The sequence below is a fragment of the Cyprinus carpio genome, chromosome A24 (genome assembly GCF_018340385.1).
Source record: "Cyprinus carpio isolate SPL01 chromosome A24, ASM1834038v1, whole genome shotgun sequence".
Taxonomy (NCBI): domain Eukaryota; kingdom Metazoa; phylum Chordata; class Actinopteri; order Cypriniformes; family Cyprinidae; genus Cyprinus; species Cyprinus carpio.
Genome location: NC_056595.1, coordinates 15,523,259 through 15,543,236, shown reverse-complemented (window position 1 = coordinate 15,543,236; position 19,978 = coordinate 15,523,259). Strand labels below are relative to the sequence as shown.

The following is a 19,978-nucleotide window of genomic DNA, read 5'->3' as shown; positions in this document are numbered from 1 at the left end:
TCAGTAAGATATTTTTATTGTTATTTTATTCTGCAGTGATACATTTTATTAGATTAAAAGTTTCAGTAAATACATTGTTACAAAAAAATTATATTTCAGATAAATTCTGTTATTTTGGACTTTCTATTCATCAAAGAATCCTGGAAAAAACATCACCATTCCACAAAAAAAAAAAAAAAAAAAAAATTAAGCAGGACAACTGTGTTCAACATTGATAACAATAAGAAATGTCACTTGAGCAGCAAATCAGCATATTAGAATGAATTCTTATGGATCATGTGACACTGAAGACTGGAATAATGGCTTCTGAAAATTCAGCTGTGCTGAATAAATTATATATTAAAATATATTAAAATAGAAACAGTTACTTTAACATTGTAATGATATTTCACAATAATGCAAATTTTTTACTATATTTAATAATAAAAAAAAATAATGCAGCCCTTGTGCATTGGACCCCAGACTTTTAAACTTTTAATGTATGAATGAATATTCATTTTACAAAGTTTCATGTTGGTATTAGTTCTCTTTTTCTTTCTTTCCCATCTTTTTTTCTCACACTCCCTTATTAACACTTGTCGGATGCTTCTAAAAACAGTGCTCTGAGTAGACGTTCACGCTGTTCTCTTCCGATAGGTCAGGAAGGAAACTGTCTCCCATTTTCATTTCCCACAGATGGCCTTGGCTTTTCAACCCTTAGACTGTTTACCTATTTCTATGTAGGTTCATTTGTTTAGCTGTTTCTATAGAGGCTAATGCATTACTCATGATCTATAGGGAGTTGTCATGCTCATGGGGACAAATGTGATCCGGGATATGTCCCATTTCTCTCTTTAAAGACACATATTATGTGACAACACTTATTTATTTACCCCATAGGTTCATCTGAATCCCTTTCTCTGGAGATCCCAACTCTAGCATGTACGTGCGTGGTGGCCACTCTCTTCTGGCTGCTTCTCACACTGCTGATTCGCAAACTCAAACAGGTGAGAGCAAATCAACACATATGAAGACCAATTATACTACAGTACCATGTAATTTATATCTATAAGATGTGTGTCATTCTCAGCCAAACTCCACTAATGGCAAAGCAGAGTGCCTGCCAATCATCCTGCATCCAGGGGAGGAGCCTCTGGTTCAGCACTGTGACAGGTTACAGTATGATCCTGCCCAATGGGAGTTTCCACGTGACCGCCTTAAACTAGGTAAATTGTGTATGTGCTTTATAAGTTGTATTGATGCTGTTATGTGATATACTGATATGTTCTTTATTGTTCTCCAGAAAAGCCCCTTGGGCGAGGGGCATTTGGGCGAGTAATGCAGGCCTCAGCTTTTGGCATTTGCAATTCAGCCAGCTGCACCACAGTGGCTGTCAAAATGCTTAAAGGTGTGTTTTTAAACATTAAAACTGCTCAAGGACCTTAAAAATACCTATTGTGTAATAAAAAGCCTATTTAGCAAATGTACATCACTTAAGTGTCAGGAGTTATGTCTATCTTGTTCCTGCAGATGGCGCTACGCCCAGTGAACACAAGGCTCTGATGACAGAACTGAAGATCCTCAATCATATTGGTCATCACCTCAATGTGGTCAATCTTCTTGGTGCATGTACCAAAACAGGAGGTCTGCATGTCATCATTTCTCTGTAAACCCTCAACGTTTGGTTTTGCTGTATGTCGGCTATAAAAGTAATAGTTAAAACCTCCATGTGTATTTAATATATAGACTTCCATTCAAAAGTTTGGGTCAGCATGATTTTTTTTTTTTTCTTTTTAAAGAAATGAATCCTTTTTATTCAGCAAGGATGCCTTTAATTGATCAAAAGTGATAGTAAGGACATTTATAATGTTACAAAAAAATTTACATTTTAAAAATGCTATTTCTTTAACTTTCTTTTAATCACAGAATCCTAAAAATATGTATTACTGTTTCCACAAATAATAATAATAATAATAATAATAATAATTAAGCAGCACAGCTTTTTCAACAATGATAATAATAAGAAATGTTTCTGAATGTTAGAATGATTTCTGAAAGATCATGTGACGTGGGAGACTGGAGTAATGATTTTGAAAACATTTGATAATATATTAAAATAAAAAAACAGCTATAAATTTTAATAATATTTCACAATATTAATGTTTTTAGTGTATTTTTGGTCAAATAGCATAAGAGACTTCTTTTGAACTTTTGATGAAACTTTTGAACAACATGAAGGGTGTTGCTCTATATGTCTTTCTATATGTTTTAATTTTATATATATATTTTTCAGGGCCTCTGATGGTCATAGTTGAATACTGTAAGTTTGGCAACCTGTCTGCGTACCTTAAGAGCAAACGAGAGGTGTTCCTGTTGAATAGGGTTAGTCTATCTATCTATTTATCTATCTATCTATCTATCTATCTATCTGGTTAAATTTCACTTCAACAGTTTCATTTCAGTTATTTTTTTATAATCAGTCATCAACTATATCTAAAATACAATCTTTTATTAGTTTTGCAGAATGTCACTCAGAAAGTCTTCTGAATGTCACAGTATTTCACGGGGAACTGTTGGTTTTGTGGTATTGTGAGGTTCAGTGGCCTCTATATATATATATATCTGATGTCAAGTTTATAGACTTCTCTTATTTCCTTCTGAAATAAACAGACCAGTGTTCATCAAGACAACAGAGTCATACTTCCCTCTGTGTGACCATCTCTAAAGCTGCTTATTGAATGAACTCTACAAAATCTTCATACAAAGAACATTGTGTTCCTGTGATAGTCATTGAGTGCTGATCCAAGATCAGTGGGGCCTAGTGCTAAAGTATGAGATACATATGGAGACCTTTTATTTAACACATAGAGATATGTTGATATGTGCATTATTCACTAGATGTGTTCCCGCTGAATGGCTGCTCATTTCATGTGTTGTGTGTGTCTGGCTCAGGTGAACAGAGAAGAGGAGGGATATAAAGGACGATTGGTCAGTGTGTCCAGGAGCCAGAGCAATGCTAGTTCAGGGTTTGGTGAAGAGAATGAAGACATCTCAGAGGAGGACAGTGGTGAGCTTACATCACATGCATGATGTCATTAAATGTATTAATATGCAATGAACCATAAAACTTGTTGAACAGTATGACAATCTTTAACTAGTATAATGTTTTATTTAGAAGCAAAAATACATGAAGGGGATAATCTATAATTTTTTTTTTTTAATTCTGTCATCATTTATACTACCGTTAAAAAGTTTAGAATCAGTAACATTTATGAAAAAAATAATTTTATTCAGCAAGGATTCAAATATGACAGTAAATAAATGTCGCAAAATATGTCTGTTTTAAATTAGTCATTTGTTGAATTTTCTATCAAAGAATCCTGTAAAAAGTATCCACAAAAATATTAAGCAGAGCAACTGTTTTCAACATTAATTTAAAAAAAAAATTTGAGCAGCAAATCAGCATTTTAGAATGATTTCTGAAGGATCATGTGATATTGAAGACTGGAGTAATGATGCTGAAAATTCAGCTAAAAAAAAAACATTTTAACCCACAAACCTTTGAAAGCTAGTACCACTGTCCTGTCATTCCAAACCTGTATGACTGTCTTTTTTCCATGGATCAAAAATATTCTTCAGGATATTGCACAAAAATTCATCTTTTGTGTTACACAGAAGAAATAAAGTCAGATTTGACAGAGCATCAGAGTAAATATTGAATTTTCATTTTAAGGTGAACTATTCCTTCATCTAAAACAAATCTCATTTTGATCTTAATAATAAAATTCATTAAAGAGAGACTAAAGTCTTACTGTTTGTCTTCTGCAGGTTCTCTTCCTGAATCCAACGACCCTCTGCTGCTTGAAGACCTGATTTCTTACAGCTTTCAGGTAGCCAGAGGCATGGAGTTTCTCGCCTCTCGCAAGGTAAAGTATCTTCCTGTCTGCATCAGGGTATATGAATATGAACTAGGTTGAATCACAAAGTTTTTTCATGTTTTCAGTGCATTCATCGTGACCTTGCTGCCAGAAACATCCTGTTGTCCAACAACAACGTGGTGAAGATATGTGATTTTGGCTTGGCCCGAGACGTATACAAAGACCCAGACTATGTGCGCAAGGGAGATGTGAGTGTTCTGCCATCAATAAATTAAAGTTAATGGTCATCAATATAAAGAATGATCGGGGCCAAATGGGTGTAATGAATGTGTTTTGCAATGAAGGCACGGTTACCACTGAAGTGGATGGCACCTGAATCGATCTTTGACAAAGTCTTCACCACTCAGAGTGATGTGTGGTCATATGGAGTTCTGCTCTGGGAGATCTTCTCACTTGGTGATGTCAATATTCTTTACGTGCATCACATTAATTTAAGCATTCGGCACATGCCACAGATGATTTTTTTCATAACACGATCACTTTGAAATATGGCGCAATAGAACCATCGACATTTGTCGCTCTGCCATGTCATAGCAAGAGAATGAAAGTGAGGAAAACTCATCAGAAAGCATGAAAGTGAAACTTTATACAAAGTGACTGACTACATTAAACATGCCCACATGAACAGTGCAATGTAACAGTGTTTCTGGTCCATAGGAGCATCTCCGTACCCGGGGCTCAACATTGATGAGGAGTTTTGTCACAGACTGAAGCAGGGGACTCGGATGTGTCCTCCTGAGTACAGCACCACAGAGATGTCAGTTCTCGCACCTGAATACACCATATAAAACATGTTCAATCATTGTCCCGTGAACCAATACATTGCTAATAATGAGCTTGTGGGATTTGTCTGACAGTTACAGCATTATGATGGCATGCTGGGAAAATAACTCTGAGGACAGACCTTCTTTCTCTGCTCTTGTGGAGCTACTGGGAGACCTCCTGCAGACCTGTGTCCAACAGGTAGGACATTATTAAGTGTGTTTATTAAGCCATTTTCCTTGTTTTTATTTGACTGGTCAGAACCTTTTTTGCACACACTTTTTCTTAAACAGGATGGAAAGGATTATATTCCACTGAACACTTTTATTTCTGGAGAAGGAAATTCGGTCACGGCACACCTTGACCAGAAAGACATAAGTCAGATAACACTGCGAACTTCAAGGTACAAATGTAATTTAACATGTTAACGTATTAACTAAATATGTAAAATTTCATGTGAAATGCAATATGTACAATTCAAAATATATTCAAAAAATACACTTGTTATTATTTTAATTTTGTTTTATTAAAATAAATATTCAATAAAAATTAAATATACAAATAAAATAAAAATTAAATAATTACTTTTCAAATTAATTAATAAAATGAAAATAAATATTAAATTACAATTAAATTAAAGTAATTTAATATGTATTTTAGTGCTGGGAAAATTAAAGCCATCAGCACTTTTGAGGATCTACACAAAGAAATCCCTGATGTAAGTGTTTTAGAATATAGTTGAATTCCACTTGGGTAAAGTTGTTGAAATTGACATTTTTTTTTTTTTTATAGGACAGCCAGTCTGACAGTGGAATGGTTCTCCCGTCTGAAGAGTTGCTTCAGATAAAATGGATGGACAGATTCAAAACTAAAAACATAACCAAGTAGGTGTCATGAGATTGGCTTTGATGATCTGTTACATAACCATTCAAAAGTTTGGGGTCAGTAAGATTTTCTTTTTTGAAGGACTTTTATTTCAAGAACTTTTTATACATTTTTTAACTATTATTCAGCAATGATGCATTAAATTGATCAAAGTTGAGTATAAAGACATTTATAAGATTATAAACTAACCTTCTGTTTCAGCTTTGCCATCACAGGAGTAAATAAATAAAACACTTAAAAAAAGTTATTTTTTACATGCATTAATTAAGTTGCATATATGTAATCATCTACAGAAAATGAGGTCACTGTGTTTTGTGTTACAGGTTCTTCTCCAAAGGTCAAAACCAGTGCATGAAGCTACCTGCAAAAGTGCTGCCTTGTATGAATAGCGCCCCCTGTTGTCATCACAGGGAGGTTCCTCCTGTGTGTTGCTCAGAGGTGCTGCGCTCCCCCACCAGACTATGAAGCTGCTGTCCTCTACCTATTTCTAAAACACACGTCAGCCAACGTGCCAGTAAACAGCAGCCAACATCCATTACCACTACCACCAAAACACTGCTCATCTCAACAGTTTTGCTTTCAGTAGCTTATTGTCCTAGGTTTGTCCTGTCAAACCAGTACTTCTGAATCAATATCTTATTCTTCTGAGTTTCTCTACACATTCCCACACTTTTTTACTCTGTGAACTTCTATGATTTTTTTTAATCACTCATAATTACTGGTTATGGATTTACTTTTTCAAGCCTGTCGATTTCTGGTATTTCATGACTTTTGTCTATCATGTTGAGACTTGCAACTACTAATCAGCATTTCATTTAAAACTCTTATCTCACATCTGTATACCTTCTTTGAAACCACTGGTAATCTGTGCCACTTTAGTTTTGTTTTAGTAATCATAGAGCAGCTAATATCATGTATGAGCTTGTGAAAAGCATTTATTACAATCACTGCTTGTAGGTACCAAATGTTTATCTGTAGAGCACATTTCATGTGCTGCAAGCCATATGCTGGAAAAGTTCACCTGACACTGTATTTATTTGCATTCAGTAGTATAGTATATATGCTGTATTTAATGGTGAAAAGAATGAAATTGCAGATCTTTCAGATCTTGAGCAAACCTTTGACACTGCCAATGATGCACTAGGCCTGGGAATGAGGACAGAATGTTTTAGTATTGGAAGAATAAAAATTACATTATGATTAAAAAATGCTTTTATTTTAATGTTTAAATATAATTTATTCTTGTGATGGCAAAGCTGAATTTTCAGCATCATTACTCTACCCTTCAGTATCCCATGATGATCCTTCATAAATCATACTAATATTCTGATTTGCTGCTCAAGAACCATTGTCGATGTTAAACAGTTGTGTTGTTAAAGTAAAAAAAATACATTTTTAAAAATCGTACAGACTCCAAATTTTTTAACAGTAGTGTGTTACATGAGTTAAAAAACAACAATAAATTTCTTATATTTGGAAGCATCTTAAACCTAAAATAAAAACCAAAAGAAACCTGAATTTTATGCTATGTTCAAAACCTTATCCGAGACTGGGCCTCATTGCTGCGTTTTTTTCAGTGCTGCTCATTTTTGTAGCATCTTTTTTGGAAAGCATTGCATTCTCTTCTGTGCTCTATCTAAGAGCCAAGTTGCGAACAAGTTCCTTTTTAATGCTGCAGTTTGTCATTCTCTATTTAAGCAACAACGACGCCATTTAATAACAAACAAACTAATGTTCTCTTTTATTACTCTTTATTAAAATACTGCTGTACACACAAATATTGCAAAAATGTGACAAACACAAGGAGGGCATAAAACGTACTGGGATGGTGAAGGAGGATTTCATGTATGAGTGCATATGTATGTGTGTGTCAGGAGTGTGGTACATGATATGAGAATGGCCTGTAAAAGGTGTGTATTAATGTGAGTGTGTGTGTGATTCAGAGAGGGATACGGGCTTGGCACCATGTTCACCAATTAGTTTACTTATCAGTCGACTAAAATAGAGAAGAGGGAAAGAGTACATTATTGAACTTACAGCATCCTCAGCTCTGCCTGCTGTATCCTGCACCCTTCTCAGTCCAGTGTGGCACACCCAAATCTGTGCTGCAAGTCGCACCTGTTCCTTGACTCACGGATTGGGCAGTCACCAATGACAGGTCAGACACATTCAGTCATTGGCATATTCCTGTCAGGGATCAACCTGAGCGAATTCCATACTGTTTTACGGATGTAGTCACATAATTTGTAGGTCAAATCATAGTTAAACAAAAACGAAACCAATACAATCCCAACCAACCTGCTGGGACTGGTCCACAGAGATCACACAAGTGAGCTGAGAAACATCCCATCATGCATCTCTGTACAACAACTTGGTCAGGAAAGGGAAAGACAGTAACAACACAAGAGAGCTCTACTGAGATTCACTATATCCAAACCAATACTAGCGTGGAGAGCGGGAAAATTAGAACAAATTAAGGAAAGAATGATAAAATGGACAGAAACTTGGGATTCTCCACAACAGAGACATTAGAGGACATTCCACAATGAGACAGAACTGGTTTCCCTTGCTTAGAGTGATCCAGTTCTTTGGTTCCTATCACAAGAGCCTGACTTTAAAAAATAAAAATACAAAAGAAACAACGAAAATGCATCATCTCAAAATCTGATTTCACAAAGCATCCATAAAATGAAAAAGGATGTTGCGAAATTCTGAAATAAATGACAAGTTTACACAGCAAGAGGAGAGAGCACCCCTTTGTCATGGAATCCCCCTCGACTGCACGCAACCAGTAACTTCCCCTCCCGCCTCCAAGTTGCCCAACTACAGCAGACGAGAAGTGGTGGCACGGCACTACTCATGCCACACATTCATAAGTGGTCAGTCTCATCAGTTTGTCCCATCAGAGCAGAGGAGTCTGCACACATGACCAGTGGTCTGTCCCGATTTCTAGTACCTCATTAAAAATGCACAAGGAGATGATGTGGAAAAACAGTGCTCTGTTTTTCTTCTAATTTCATGTGTGAGACCCCAGACCTCAACGCACCCTGTGGGACACGCACAATCACTTAAAAAGAAACTTAAAATGTTTAGTGCATCCTCCAAAGAAAAAATACAAAATTAAAAATAAAAGCAGGACGTAAAGTCTCTTATTTTTTGGAAATTGTTCCCAAGTCTAAAAAAAAAAAAAATCATCATCACTGCTCTCAGTTCAGTTCATAATTCTGCAGCTGCGGTGCTGTTGTGAAAACTAAAAAAATAAGCTTTAGAAAACAACTTCTTTTTTTTTTCTGGACAGAACAGTGTATCTGACTGGAGGTGAGCAACCAGCTGGCTCCGCCCTGGTCGTGAGATCATCATCCTGCACCTATGATTCCAGGCTGTAGTGCAATGTGCTCTGTTTCAGGCAGTTCCAGCCCACTCTTGTGGATGGCTGGGGGTTACAGGGGACCGTTTGTGGAGGCCAGCAGTTCCTGGAAGGTGCTCTCAAAGCACCGCTTCAGGTCTGAGTAAGTCACCACAAGCATGCTCTTCTCATCCCGTGACACCAGACTGATCTTCTCCGGTACTCCAGCATCCAACTGCAATGAGAAATTAAAGAAGTTAGTGACAAAAAATAATGAACTGGTTAAATTAGCACAGCTGAAGTGATGAATGACAAATAATAGAAATTCTGTTACATTTTATTTTGCGTTAAAGTTACAAATTATATATAATGTAATACAAAATGTATGTTAATTATACAATTAAATACTTACAATAGGAATATGGTTTAGTTTATATATATATATACAGGAATATAGGAGTTTAGTTAGTTGCATGTAATTATGCATAATTTTCATGTTGGTCATGAGGGTGTGCAGGTTTTTGATGTCTAAGCTGACTAAAGTCTAAACACAAATATGCACAAGCTAAACAGGCTCACCTTATTGAGGCAGGACACAATGTGGCTGAGGTCAATCCAGGGCGTGCCTGCCTCAGTCACCTGGTGGAACAGGTGATCTCTGAAGAGCTTCAGCAGGTAACGGTCACCAGTCTCAGACCACGTTGGGTCCTTCTGGAACCTACAAGAATTAAAATTAAATGTTGAAATGAACCATTTTGAAAGTATTCTATAAAAGGTTGCCATTTTGGAAAGGTTTCGATACTTTAGTTATAATAATAGACTTACTCTGGTCTCTCGTTGATCGTTCCCAGCTTTGCCAATAGGCGGAACAATCGCCCATTTTGAACCTCCTGCAAAATACAGGAGCATAAGCAGAAAGTTGTAATAAAAATTTCTATGGATAATTTCTGAATAACAAAAAAAGGTTATTTTGGGTTTGCGTAAGTGAGAATTTGCAGATTATGAGAAGGGAAGTTAAGAGGGGAAACCAGGTCATAATTAAACCTCTTTCTGAGTCACATTTGCTCTCACATCAGATGCAGCACAGCGTCAAACAAACCCAGGAGACACACATGGTTTAAAAAGTCGGTCCTTTTGATGAAAAAAGGGGTTAAATACAACAATGCATGTTTGTAGGCATTTGTACCAGGGAGGTACAAAAAAAGTCTTCACACATCTGATACGCGTGTTCAAAAGGAGAAAAGCAGAAGAAATAACAGCTGAAACCATCCAAAATATCTGCAGTGATCACACCTCCACCCTTCCAGTGCAAGCTCAGCACACACTAGATAATGGCAAACTGGGTAAATTGGATAGCACGGTCTGCAAAGGTCTTTATTTTTGTTTCCTGAACCGGATATCAAATCTACAGCCTAGCTGTGACTAAATTTAAAGCAACAAAGACTGACAAAGTAAGAGAAAATAATGCACAGCATAACTAGTGCAGTCAGATTTAAAAAATGAATGATTCTTTTGAGCTGATTCTTTTAATGAATCACAAATAAAGTCAGTTATTTGTTTAAACTAGTCTGAAAGATCTACTGAATGAATCACTGAATCCATCAGAGATTAAAGTATCAACACCTCATTCAGAATATCAGTGAACTGCACATTTTTATTCTCAGTGACATTGAGCTCTAAATTAACCAATAACAATATCATTACTAATCAAAAAAAAAATTAATACTACATTAATTCTTAATAAACTGACTTAAAAACTATACATTAAATATTTACATTAAACAGCATCATTCTGTTTGAAACATTGGGATTTCCCCCTGATTTTTCAATGTGAAAGTAAGCGGTTTTCTATGAATGTGCGAGACTTCCAATTCATTAGCCGCTATAGGGAAATATGAGAAGAATATCAAAGAGAAGTAAACGATAAAAATGTTTGCGCTAAAAACCAATGTGTTTATAAAGACAATACATTTAAATAATATCGTAAAAAACATCAGCTTGCAGTTTCAAGCAGCATAACAAGCTGTTTTGTAAAACTAAAAATAAATGGAAGCAAAACACATCAAATTTGCAAATGGCTGCAAAAAAAAAAAAAAAAGGTGGATAGAAACTATAACCTTCAAATTTGAATACCTTGGCAAGGTCCTCCTCAATGACATCGTTTCTCATTTGCGAGGCATCGAGTTGCGTGTAAAATCGTGCTCCAATCATGGGCATAATGTCATTGACACTGCGCAGACGGCTTTGTTCTGAGAGCAGGTACCTGCAGATCGAAACATGACCATAAGATGTGGCCCCACATTCAAACTAATGCACAAGTGTGAATATATGAGTGCATGAACATGTTAACTGTTCTTCACATGACACACACAGAATCCCAAACTGTCACAGTATATCCACTTTGAGAGCATTTAAGCTATAAATGTGTGTAAGAAAGAGAATGAGGCCTACAGAATGAGGTTCTTGAGGTCAGATGAGTAGTTGATTGACACCAGCTCCATGGCCTTCTGCAGATTTTCTCTCTTAATGCCAGCTAGAGAGTTACACGCCAGAGCCAACACCACCTTCCCCAGGGAGATGAGATCTGCTTGCTGATGGACACAGAGAGGAACAGCAACTGATGAAACTAATAGTTAAGACCAAAAGTGTAAAACGACAAACAATCGAGACAAAAATAAATGTTACACCATGTGCTAACTACACGGGACGCTGAGACAAGCAATAAAAGGTATCTTTTCCATGTTAATCTAAGTTTTTGTCCTAACCAGCAGCAACGATGACACGCAAAGTTTCTATTTTAGAAATGACACGAAAAGTTTCTATTTCCACCACGTTGCGGCTGGAACAACAGCATACAAACCATGACAATAATCTCAGGTACTGATTATGTGCTTTATTCAAAGTTAAAAGTATGTGAGTTTGAATGTTATTTTGAATGACCTTTACAGCCATACTGAAAGCAACAGTTGATGGTTCACCTCAGATCTTAAAAATATATGTCCGTTAAAACTTCAAACTCAATTCGAACCAACAAGCGTATTCCATAAAGATGGTATCAGTCACTCAGCATGTACTTTCAATAATGTTAAAAAGGTTTCATATTTATTAATTAGATTATAAACTTGTCCATTTCGTTGGGAGTGCAGTGTGCTTCTGAATGGCTGTGATATTTGAGTGATTGTGTCGTGTCTGGTGTAAGGGTTGTGCCAATAGAAGATAGTATTGTGTATCAACGATAGTCAGAGATATCGGCGATAGCAGATGTCTTTGTCAATAGTCAAGATGATATTAGGCTCATTCTCCTATTACTGTATTCAATTATTATTATCGTTATTATTATTATTGTTATTATTATTATTATTATTATTATGCGGCCTATTATAATTCGGCTATGATTTAATAATTAATAATGATTTCTGAAGGATCATGTGACACTGAAGACTGGATTAATGGCTGCTGAAAATTGAGTTTGGCTGAATCACAGGAATATATTACATTTAAAAATGTAGAAGTCATTTTAAAGTGTCATAATATTATTTCACAATATTATTTTTACTGTATTTTTGGTTAAAAAAAATGCAACCTTGATGAGCATAAGAAACTTCCTTTGACAAAATTAAAATAATCTTATCAACCCCAAACCAACCCCAAATTTAACAAAACCTGATTAAATGAAGATGCACAGTCAAATTATGGATGTGATGGGTGTATCACACTGTGTTTGGGAGTAAAGGAGATGTTCAGTACCTGGTACTGGGGCATCAGCGCCAGGTGGTTGGTCTGACTATTGTCAAATGTTAAGACATCAAACATTCCTACACAGTTGACTCGTAACCTATAGAGAAACAACAAACATTTAGCAGTTTTTGTGTTTGCATATTTGTTTTTTTTTTTGTTCAAACACTGCTGTGAGAAGCTGATAAACAGGCAGTATATAATAAAGGAAGAGCAAAAACAATCTAAAAGTGAACTTCTCCATTCACTATTTATGGCTAGAAAATAAGGGCCCCACATTTCAAAAGTTGGTGAACTATAGCTCTCAAGAAGATACTGCAGAACTGCACTTTGTCTTTAGTTAATTTACCAGTAATTGTATTTTTGGCACAGTTTGGGTAGTACTTCAGAGAAAAAAAAAGAAAAAAAAATTTGCTTCAAAGTGCAAAATATTTCATACCAAATCAACCAATACCCTGCGGTTGCATGAATGAAGTTCTGGTTTAGATTTGCAAGATGCATGTGGCTGTACCGTGTCTTTCCAGTGATGAGGATCTTACTAGGGTCCATGACCCTGCAGGCCAGCCCAGCCGTGTGAATGGTGCGCAATGCTGAGCTCAGCTGGACAATGTAGGCCCAAATCAGAGACTCCGGTAAGAGCCCCGCATGCTGCCGTGGAGGAGGGATCTCATGCTGCCCTGATGGAAGAAAACAAAGTTATTTCTCTCTCTCTCTCTCAAAAAAAAAAAAAAAAACAACTTTAACAAAACAATTAATTACAAATAAATAATATAAAATTAACACTGGAAATAGGCAATAAAACTCTTTAACATCAAGGTATTCATTAAAATTTTATATCAGTGTATAAGAATACATGTATGTTTTCAGATGTTGTGACTTGTTAATATAATAAGTTAATGTATTTTATTCCATCCTAATAAACACATTTTTATGGTTTGAGGCTACACTGTGTTTTATGCAGCCGTTTACAGCTAAACATCATCACTGGGTTTTGCTTCCTCTGTCAGTCTTGAGCTTGCAGGTACTGAACCCAGGGGCGGGATCAGTTTCAACCACTCCTTCCTCTTTCCTCTCTACACATTCACGAAGACACAACTGCCACCAAACACTTGACATACTCTGTATCTAACGGATATATTCTCACACACACACACAAACAACTCACCCCACTTTCTCTTTGTGAAGTAAGAATCCGCTGCCGGATCGTTGAAGTGCCTGCTGAACATGGTCTCCGCCCCCGCATGGAAGTCATAGGAAAATACCAGTGCTGTGAAGGATAAACGTGATCATACATGAAAAGACTCTAAAGGGTCAATGACACCAGCATCTAGTGCTGTCAAAAGTATTGATGTCAGTACTGAAATTTTAAAAATGTGATGATACCGGCATTTCCCGCTAGCATTTTGAGCGCTGTTAAGCAGATTCTTAAACACCTCTGATTGGCCATTGTGTTCACACTCTCAACAGATACATCTGTGATTGGCGTCTATCAGCAGATCCCTAATATATCTGCTCATAGACAGATCTGCTGATAGACAGCTTTCAAACGCTCCTGTGTGAATCTGTGTAAGTGCTCAGTGAAGAGCATGAAGCGATAATCATTGTAGCCAATCACAGACATATCTCTTGAAGTCTTTTAAAAATCTAGTTCAAAACGCAATCCTAGAAATGTACTTCTTTGAAAAATTTAATTAATGCAAATATATTCAAAAAGAAATAAAAATAAAAAAAAATAAAACAAAAAATTTTTTTAAAAAAACCCCTTTCAATAATCATCATACTCATGACATAAAAACATCACTCAAAAAATATGTTTCAGAGCATATGTAAACATTTTTTAAAAAGTACTTTTTAATAAATTAATAGATAGGACAAAAGAAAAAAAGAGCTCCTTATCACTGACCCAAAATCAAACGCATCATTTCAAAACCAAAAGCGGTGTTGCATAATAGTTTGGCCATGCACACGCACTTGAAACCAAAACAAAAAAACCACACATATCCGTACAGTGGTCTCCAAATGCTTTGGTGGTGAAGACCTCTCGGAGGGTCACAGTATTGGAGTGCTGAATCTTCTTCCACATGTCTACCAGCATCATACACTTGGTGTTGACCAGCCTGAAGCCTGTGAATGCACACAAAGACATTTCTAAAGTTACACACGTGGGTATTAAACTAAAAAACTAAAACACAACATGTCATTGTGCTGCCAAGACGCAGCGACTGTTTATGGTTTTAGTTCTCCAATTTTTAGAGATATATTAAAGCTAGGTACTTTCATTTCCATAAGCACTTTAAAACCATATTGAACTTCAGATTATTTCATTTTAAGTTCTGTGGTTTGATTGGTTATCCATTAATATTGCCATTGCAAAAACCAGTGAACCCTACAGGAACAGCTGCACATACAAATACTTAGTGCCTCACCATGTATCCTCCTGAGGCAGTAAGGTAAGTCATCTTTGCTGTTGACTGCCTTGTAACAGGAAGTGATGTAACTGAAGTTGCTGGTTTTCTGAAGACGGTTTGGTGGGGGAAGGGGTTCCAGTGGAAAGAGGCTGTGGTAACTGTCTACCTCAGACGGCACTCCTGAAAGAGGGAAGGAACAGACTACTTCAATCATACAACACACCTTTTCTTACACACATATGCACCAAAATAAACACTTCAAGAATATTTAAAAAGATGATCGAAATGGCACAAAGGTAGATAACTATGTAAATGCTTTTCAAACCAATTAAAAAAAGGCAGACAGACAAAGGATGTGGTTTTCTTCTCAGACAGCAGGTGAATCCATGTGCGCTGACCACAAAACAGACATTATAACTGAACAGTTGCCGTGTTGTCCATTGAAACCAAAACACCTTTGACATGTCATGACAATGAAAGACAAACCACATCCTCACCAGGGTTCTCAGACTGATCTATCTGTGCCATCGTTATCAAATGCCTGTTAATCAGCTCCTACAAACAAGACAAACAAGACACTGTATTATAATAAATAAGTGAAAATGACAATCAACTTCTAAACAACACTGGCTAACAGATGAGGGCAGAAATCGACAATTACCTGTCGGAGTTCGTCAGCCATAAAGAAGGATGGTGCATTGGCTTTTGGCTGCATGTACGCCACATGAGGTGCCGTTTGCGGATACATGTGATATGTTGGAAACACCTGAAAAACAGAAGAGTGCATTGGCTATTTTAGGTAAACCAGGTAAAGTTAATAATATCACACAGCAAAGTCTGATTTACATGAACCATACCATTCCGGCCAAAGGGGCAGGGGTGTTGTCGGTATAGAAGTAGGTTGTCCCACCCACAGTCTCCTTTTGAATAATGTGGGCTCCACCGCCTTGATCAGACGCACTGGGGGGCATCATGTAATTGGCTGGGTTGGGGTTGGGTGTGTGACTGCGCCGCCGTGGGGCTGGGGAGGTGTGAGGGGTGATTTTGGGGGAGTGAAGAGGAGATGACCCAGCAGAGAGTGACATACCTGTCCAAGAAACCAAATATTCAAGCCTAATTAAACACAGAATACACTAATACTAGAAATACTAAGAGTAAAAAAATTATAATAAAAAGACAGGCAGAATGGCAGAACACCAAGTGGTACTTTCTGGGAGTGACTCACTGACCAGGTGCAAGAGCAGCCGCTGTGGAGCTGCTCAAGACAGGATGAGGGAAGATTGGGGAGGTGAATGCTGGCACGGCCGTCTGAGACATGGAGGCCATCCGTGGGGCCCCTTTAGGGACAAACTCACTTGCTGTGGGGTTAGGAGCCTGAAAAAGAATCACAGATACAAATAGAACCGTAATGTTTTCACTTTAACACCTCTAAGAAACATGTTTCTTTTGGCACTGTCATTTTGGTATATAATATATAGTGCGATATATAAACACTTTTTTTCATAATAAGAAATTGGGTCTTGATACATAAAGACCTAATTTTAAATTTTAGGATGGGGGTCTCTTGCATTAGGATTATAATATCTGGGAGTCCATGGCATCTAAAAGTAGGTGCTTACATAACACGTGTTCTTGCATTCAAAAACAACCAGATAGAGCACAATGGAATGAAACAGAGCACAGGAGTCTGGAGACAGTGTTTTTACCTTGACACAGAATCTTAAAATGCATTGTCAGATGCAATGCAATGGTGACTGATGTCCGTCTAAATGAATATGGCTGTAGCCATGGTGCAATAATTTTGAATAACTTTTCTTTAAGGGATTTCCTGTGCAAACTCTCTAAAAGTCAAACATGGCATGATGTCAGCATAGAAATTTAACCCCACAGCTAAAAAATTATACTTTTTTAAAACTCACTAGTCAATTGTTGGATGACTAGTCTGACAAAAATGCAGGTTGAAACCATTTTTATTCTATTAGAACTTCTTGAAAGATAACAGAAATACAAGTGAATCTTCCAAAAATCTTAAGCTCTCACCTTTCTCCTTTGTGATATGCTCAAAGCACCAAAATCACTGAAGAGAGATGACACTGGGGAATTTACTGGATCTAAAAAGTGGAGCAGAAACATAGAAAAGTTTTTCAAATCTTGCCATGACAGCTTTATTGCCACAACAAAAATTCCAATTTTTTTCACTCACCATGTGTGCTGTGGGTGAAGCTCTTGGCACCATCGTTCAGCAGACTTGGAGAACTGCTACTGCTGGTCATCCTCTAAAAACACAAGTAACCATCAGCATGTGAACTGTGCCATTATGAATCACCACTGTGTGCTCCATTTGACAGACCCAATTGCTAGTATTATCTATTGGTTTCCTGTTTATCATATCACCACACACAGTCACTAGTGGTCATGTTACCTGCATCATTGAATATTTGGACTCTGCTGGTCCTCCAAACCCATTGACCCCAATAAAGGTGCTGCTGAAGTACGAGTTGGTCAGACTGGCATCATTCAGAGCACCCCCCTCCATCCCAGGGACTGCAATAAAGCAAAAACACATGTGAACCCTTTGTGTTAATACAATATCTTGCACAAAGTCTTATGTAAGCCTTTTTCAAATTATATAAATATATTTAAAAAATAATTCAAATAATGCAGTGAATGGTAGCTTCAGTATATACGGTTTTAAAAGATTAATGTGCTCTCCTAAAAGCAAGTTCCATAGAATTTCTGCTGAAAACGAAAAAAAAAGTTTTAAGAGCTGCTGGACATAACTTCCCACTTTACTGTGAAAATGCACTCAGACTCTTCTAAAGTGTCATCAAGATGTTTGCTATTCTGTTAAGTTTATAAAGATACTTTAAACTTGCCTGTGAACAATGGCAGGTCTTTTTCTATGGCAAGCCATTTATTCATTAAAACTAGTATCTATGCCACTGAATTCTGTGGAGATGTGTGTAACTACACACTTTGGACTAGTATGTATTCCAATATTGATGAGTATCTCTTTTAAAAATCTCACTAATAACTATTCATTAAATACTATATAGTATTTATTATGACATAATTTTTTTGTACCTATTTATGAGACAATTATCTATCCAAGTTGTCACTAGTAACATTTATTATTGCACCCATTTCAATCTCTTTTTTCCCCTACCTGTCATATGTACTGACTAACCAGAACAGCTATTTTAAAGTTATACTAAACCATTACTAGTATGATTAAGAAAAAAAAGTTACTAGAAACAGCTGGAACACAATAGTATTGAATGGCAGGCCTACTATGATTAATTTATTTAACACTAGGAAAACTGGATCAGATACTAATAACTACTAAAAAAAAAAAAAATTAGAATAAGTAGTAGTTTCTCATAATGAGTGAAATTGTAAAACAAGTGTAATTGTAAAAGATAGTAGTCAATACCGGATCACTGGAGTATTCCAGTAAAAACCTTCTAGGTAGTTTAGTTTTAACGAATAAATGTTATCAGATAACATCAATTATCAAAAAAACAGAAAATTTATGCATTTGGAAGAACATTTTGGAACCAACAGAAACCAAGTAGAGGATTAACTAAACGCTTTTGCTTCTGTTGTTTTAGTATTTCCGTCTTTCGTTTAAAAGTGTTTGCGCGCTGTGGAGTAACATGTTGATTTCCCGTGTTGTTGTGTTAGCGAAATTTAGGCCGCTAAATCCACGGCCTCGATTTAAACAAAAGCCGCCGTGTGGCCCCGTAACCGAATAACAACAACAACAACAACAGAGGACAGGATACGCTAGGCCTCAGTGCAATCTTACTGGACAATAGTTGTCCCTCCATAGCTGTTCCCGCGGGACCGAGAGAATCGTTCTTTTTTGGAACGTTTGCCGGAGCGCCGCTGGCCGCGCTACTTCCGAGCACGTATCCTGCCGCCGCCACTGCTCCTCCGGCGAGAGATAAAGAAACGGGGCTTCCTCCTCCACCGCCAGCACCTGTACCACCACCGTGCAGAGAAAGGCTCGCCATGGACGGATCCTCGTGCAGAAACTGGCATTCATCTCCGTAAAAACAAGTCTTGTCTTTCGCATAATAACGGCAGAATTTCACTTTCACACCGGGTATTCCGACACCCCCGAGCGGAGCAGCTGGAGCTGGGAGTCCACTGTTCATGGCACCGCTGCTGCTGCTGCTCCCGCCGGAAGACACTCGCACATAGACTCGAGATATTTAGCAGCACTATATTTTAAAACACTTGAGAAACAATGAGCACCTTACTGGACGTTTAGTAATAAAATCAACTTCCTCATCGAGCCAGATGACTAGTCAGCAAGAGCCATACTTTTATTGCTATGTACTGATACTCGTTATCGGGGTCCATAGCTGGCCTACTAGTCCCTCAGCCTGGCGTTCGGCTGGGATCATGCTGTTGTTGTTGTCTTCTGTCTACACTTGTTCAGCTAAGCGCTAATAGCCCTGCTGTGCATGCTGGGTATGACCAGGACTGCAGTTCACATTAGGAGTCAGTAGGGGATTCGTTTAAATCATAAAATATATTACAATCATTGATAATTTTTGTATCTTGAGCTTAAGTGTTGAAAACAGGGAATTTTACCTTGCACTTTTCATATCGTAACTGAAAAATATATATTTTAATTAATTTGGTATTTACCTATCACTTTGTGGTTTTGATACATCATAAATCAATAATTGATATTAAAACATTATTATTATTATCATCATGTATACATTTTCCTATTTATAATATAAGTGCAATAGGTGAGCTTTACGGTGCATTCACACTGAGAGTAATTTTTAGTGTGTGTGTGTGTGTATGTATATATTTTTAGTGTGTGTGTGTGTGTATGTATATATATATATATATATAGATATATATATATATATATATATATATATATATAATATATATATATACTA

General features: G+C 36.9%; 2 protein-coding genes across 2 annotated transcripts in view; one reads left to right on the top strand and one right to left on the bottom strand.

Moving 5' to 3' along the window:
• Positions 1–6,868, top strand: part of LOC109099628 (vascular endothelial growth factor receptor 1-like) — a 32,094-nt gene extending 25,226 nt beyond the window's left edge. The window contains 15 exon segments of the mRNA XM_042714355.1: positions 880–986; positions 1,070–1,205; positions 1,283–1,387; positions 1,510–1,623; positions 2,273–2,361; positions 2,932–3,046; positions 3,808–3,905; positions 3,983–4,105; positions 4,202–4,313; positions 4,575–4,674; positions 4,775–4,880; positions 4,973–5,082; positions 5,340–5,397; positions 5,472–5,563; positions 5,888–6,868. Coding sequence (XP_042570289.1) covers positions 880–986; positions 1,070–1,205; positions 1,283–1,387; positions 1,510–1,623; positions 2,273–2,361; positions 2,932–3,046; positions 3,808–3,905; positions 3,983–4,105; positions 4,202–4,313; positions 4,575–4,674; positions 4,775–4,880; positions 4,973–5,082; positions 5,340–5,397; positions 5,472–5,563; positions 5,888–6,029 — 1,607 coding nt within the window. The 3' untranslated portion in view covers positions 6,030–6,868.
• A 430-nt stretch (positions 6,869–7,298) lies between these two features.
• Positions 7,299–19,535, bottom strand: LOC109099627 (PAN2-PAN3 deadenylation complex subunit pan3-like). Its single transcript, XM_042714354.1, has 18 exons — positions 18,862–19,535; positions 17,476–17,597; positions 17,257–17,329; positions 17,094–17,164; positions 16,283–16,427; positions 15,911–16,140; positions 15,715–15,819; positions 15,551–15,608; positions 15,072–15,233; positions 14,653–14,769; positions 13,811–13,912; positions 13,157–13,322; positions 12,658–12,745; positions 11,362–11,501; positions 11,044–11,173; positions 9,736–9,800; positions 9,490–9,628; positions 7,299–9,145 (listed from the first exon to the last, which is right to left on the bottom strand). Exons 1-18 carry the CDS (start codon positions 19,211–19,213, stop codon positions 9,005–9,007), a joined length of 2,406 nt encoding a protein of 801 aa, XP_042570288.1. The 5' UTR covers positions 19,214–19,535; the 3' UTR covers positions 7,299–9,004.
• Positions 19,536–19,978: the final 443 nt, after the last annotated feature.

Coding starts and splice junctions, on each gene's coding strand:
- LOC109099627 (XM_042714354.1), bottom strand. CDS start 19,213: ATGAACAGTGGACTCCCAGCTCCAGCTGCTCCGCTCGGGGGTGTCGGA. Junction 14,770..15,071: donor CTGCCTCAGGAGGATACATG/GTGAGGCACTAA, acceptor GTGCATTCACAG/GCTTCAGGCTGGTCAACACC. Junction 11,174..11,361: donor GACCTCAAGAACCTCATTCT/GTAGGCCTCATT, acceptor TTCGATCTGCAG/GTACCTGCTCTCAGAACAAA.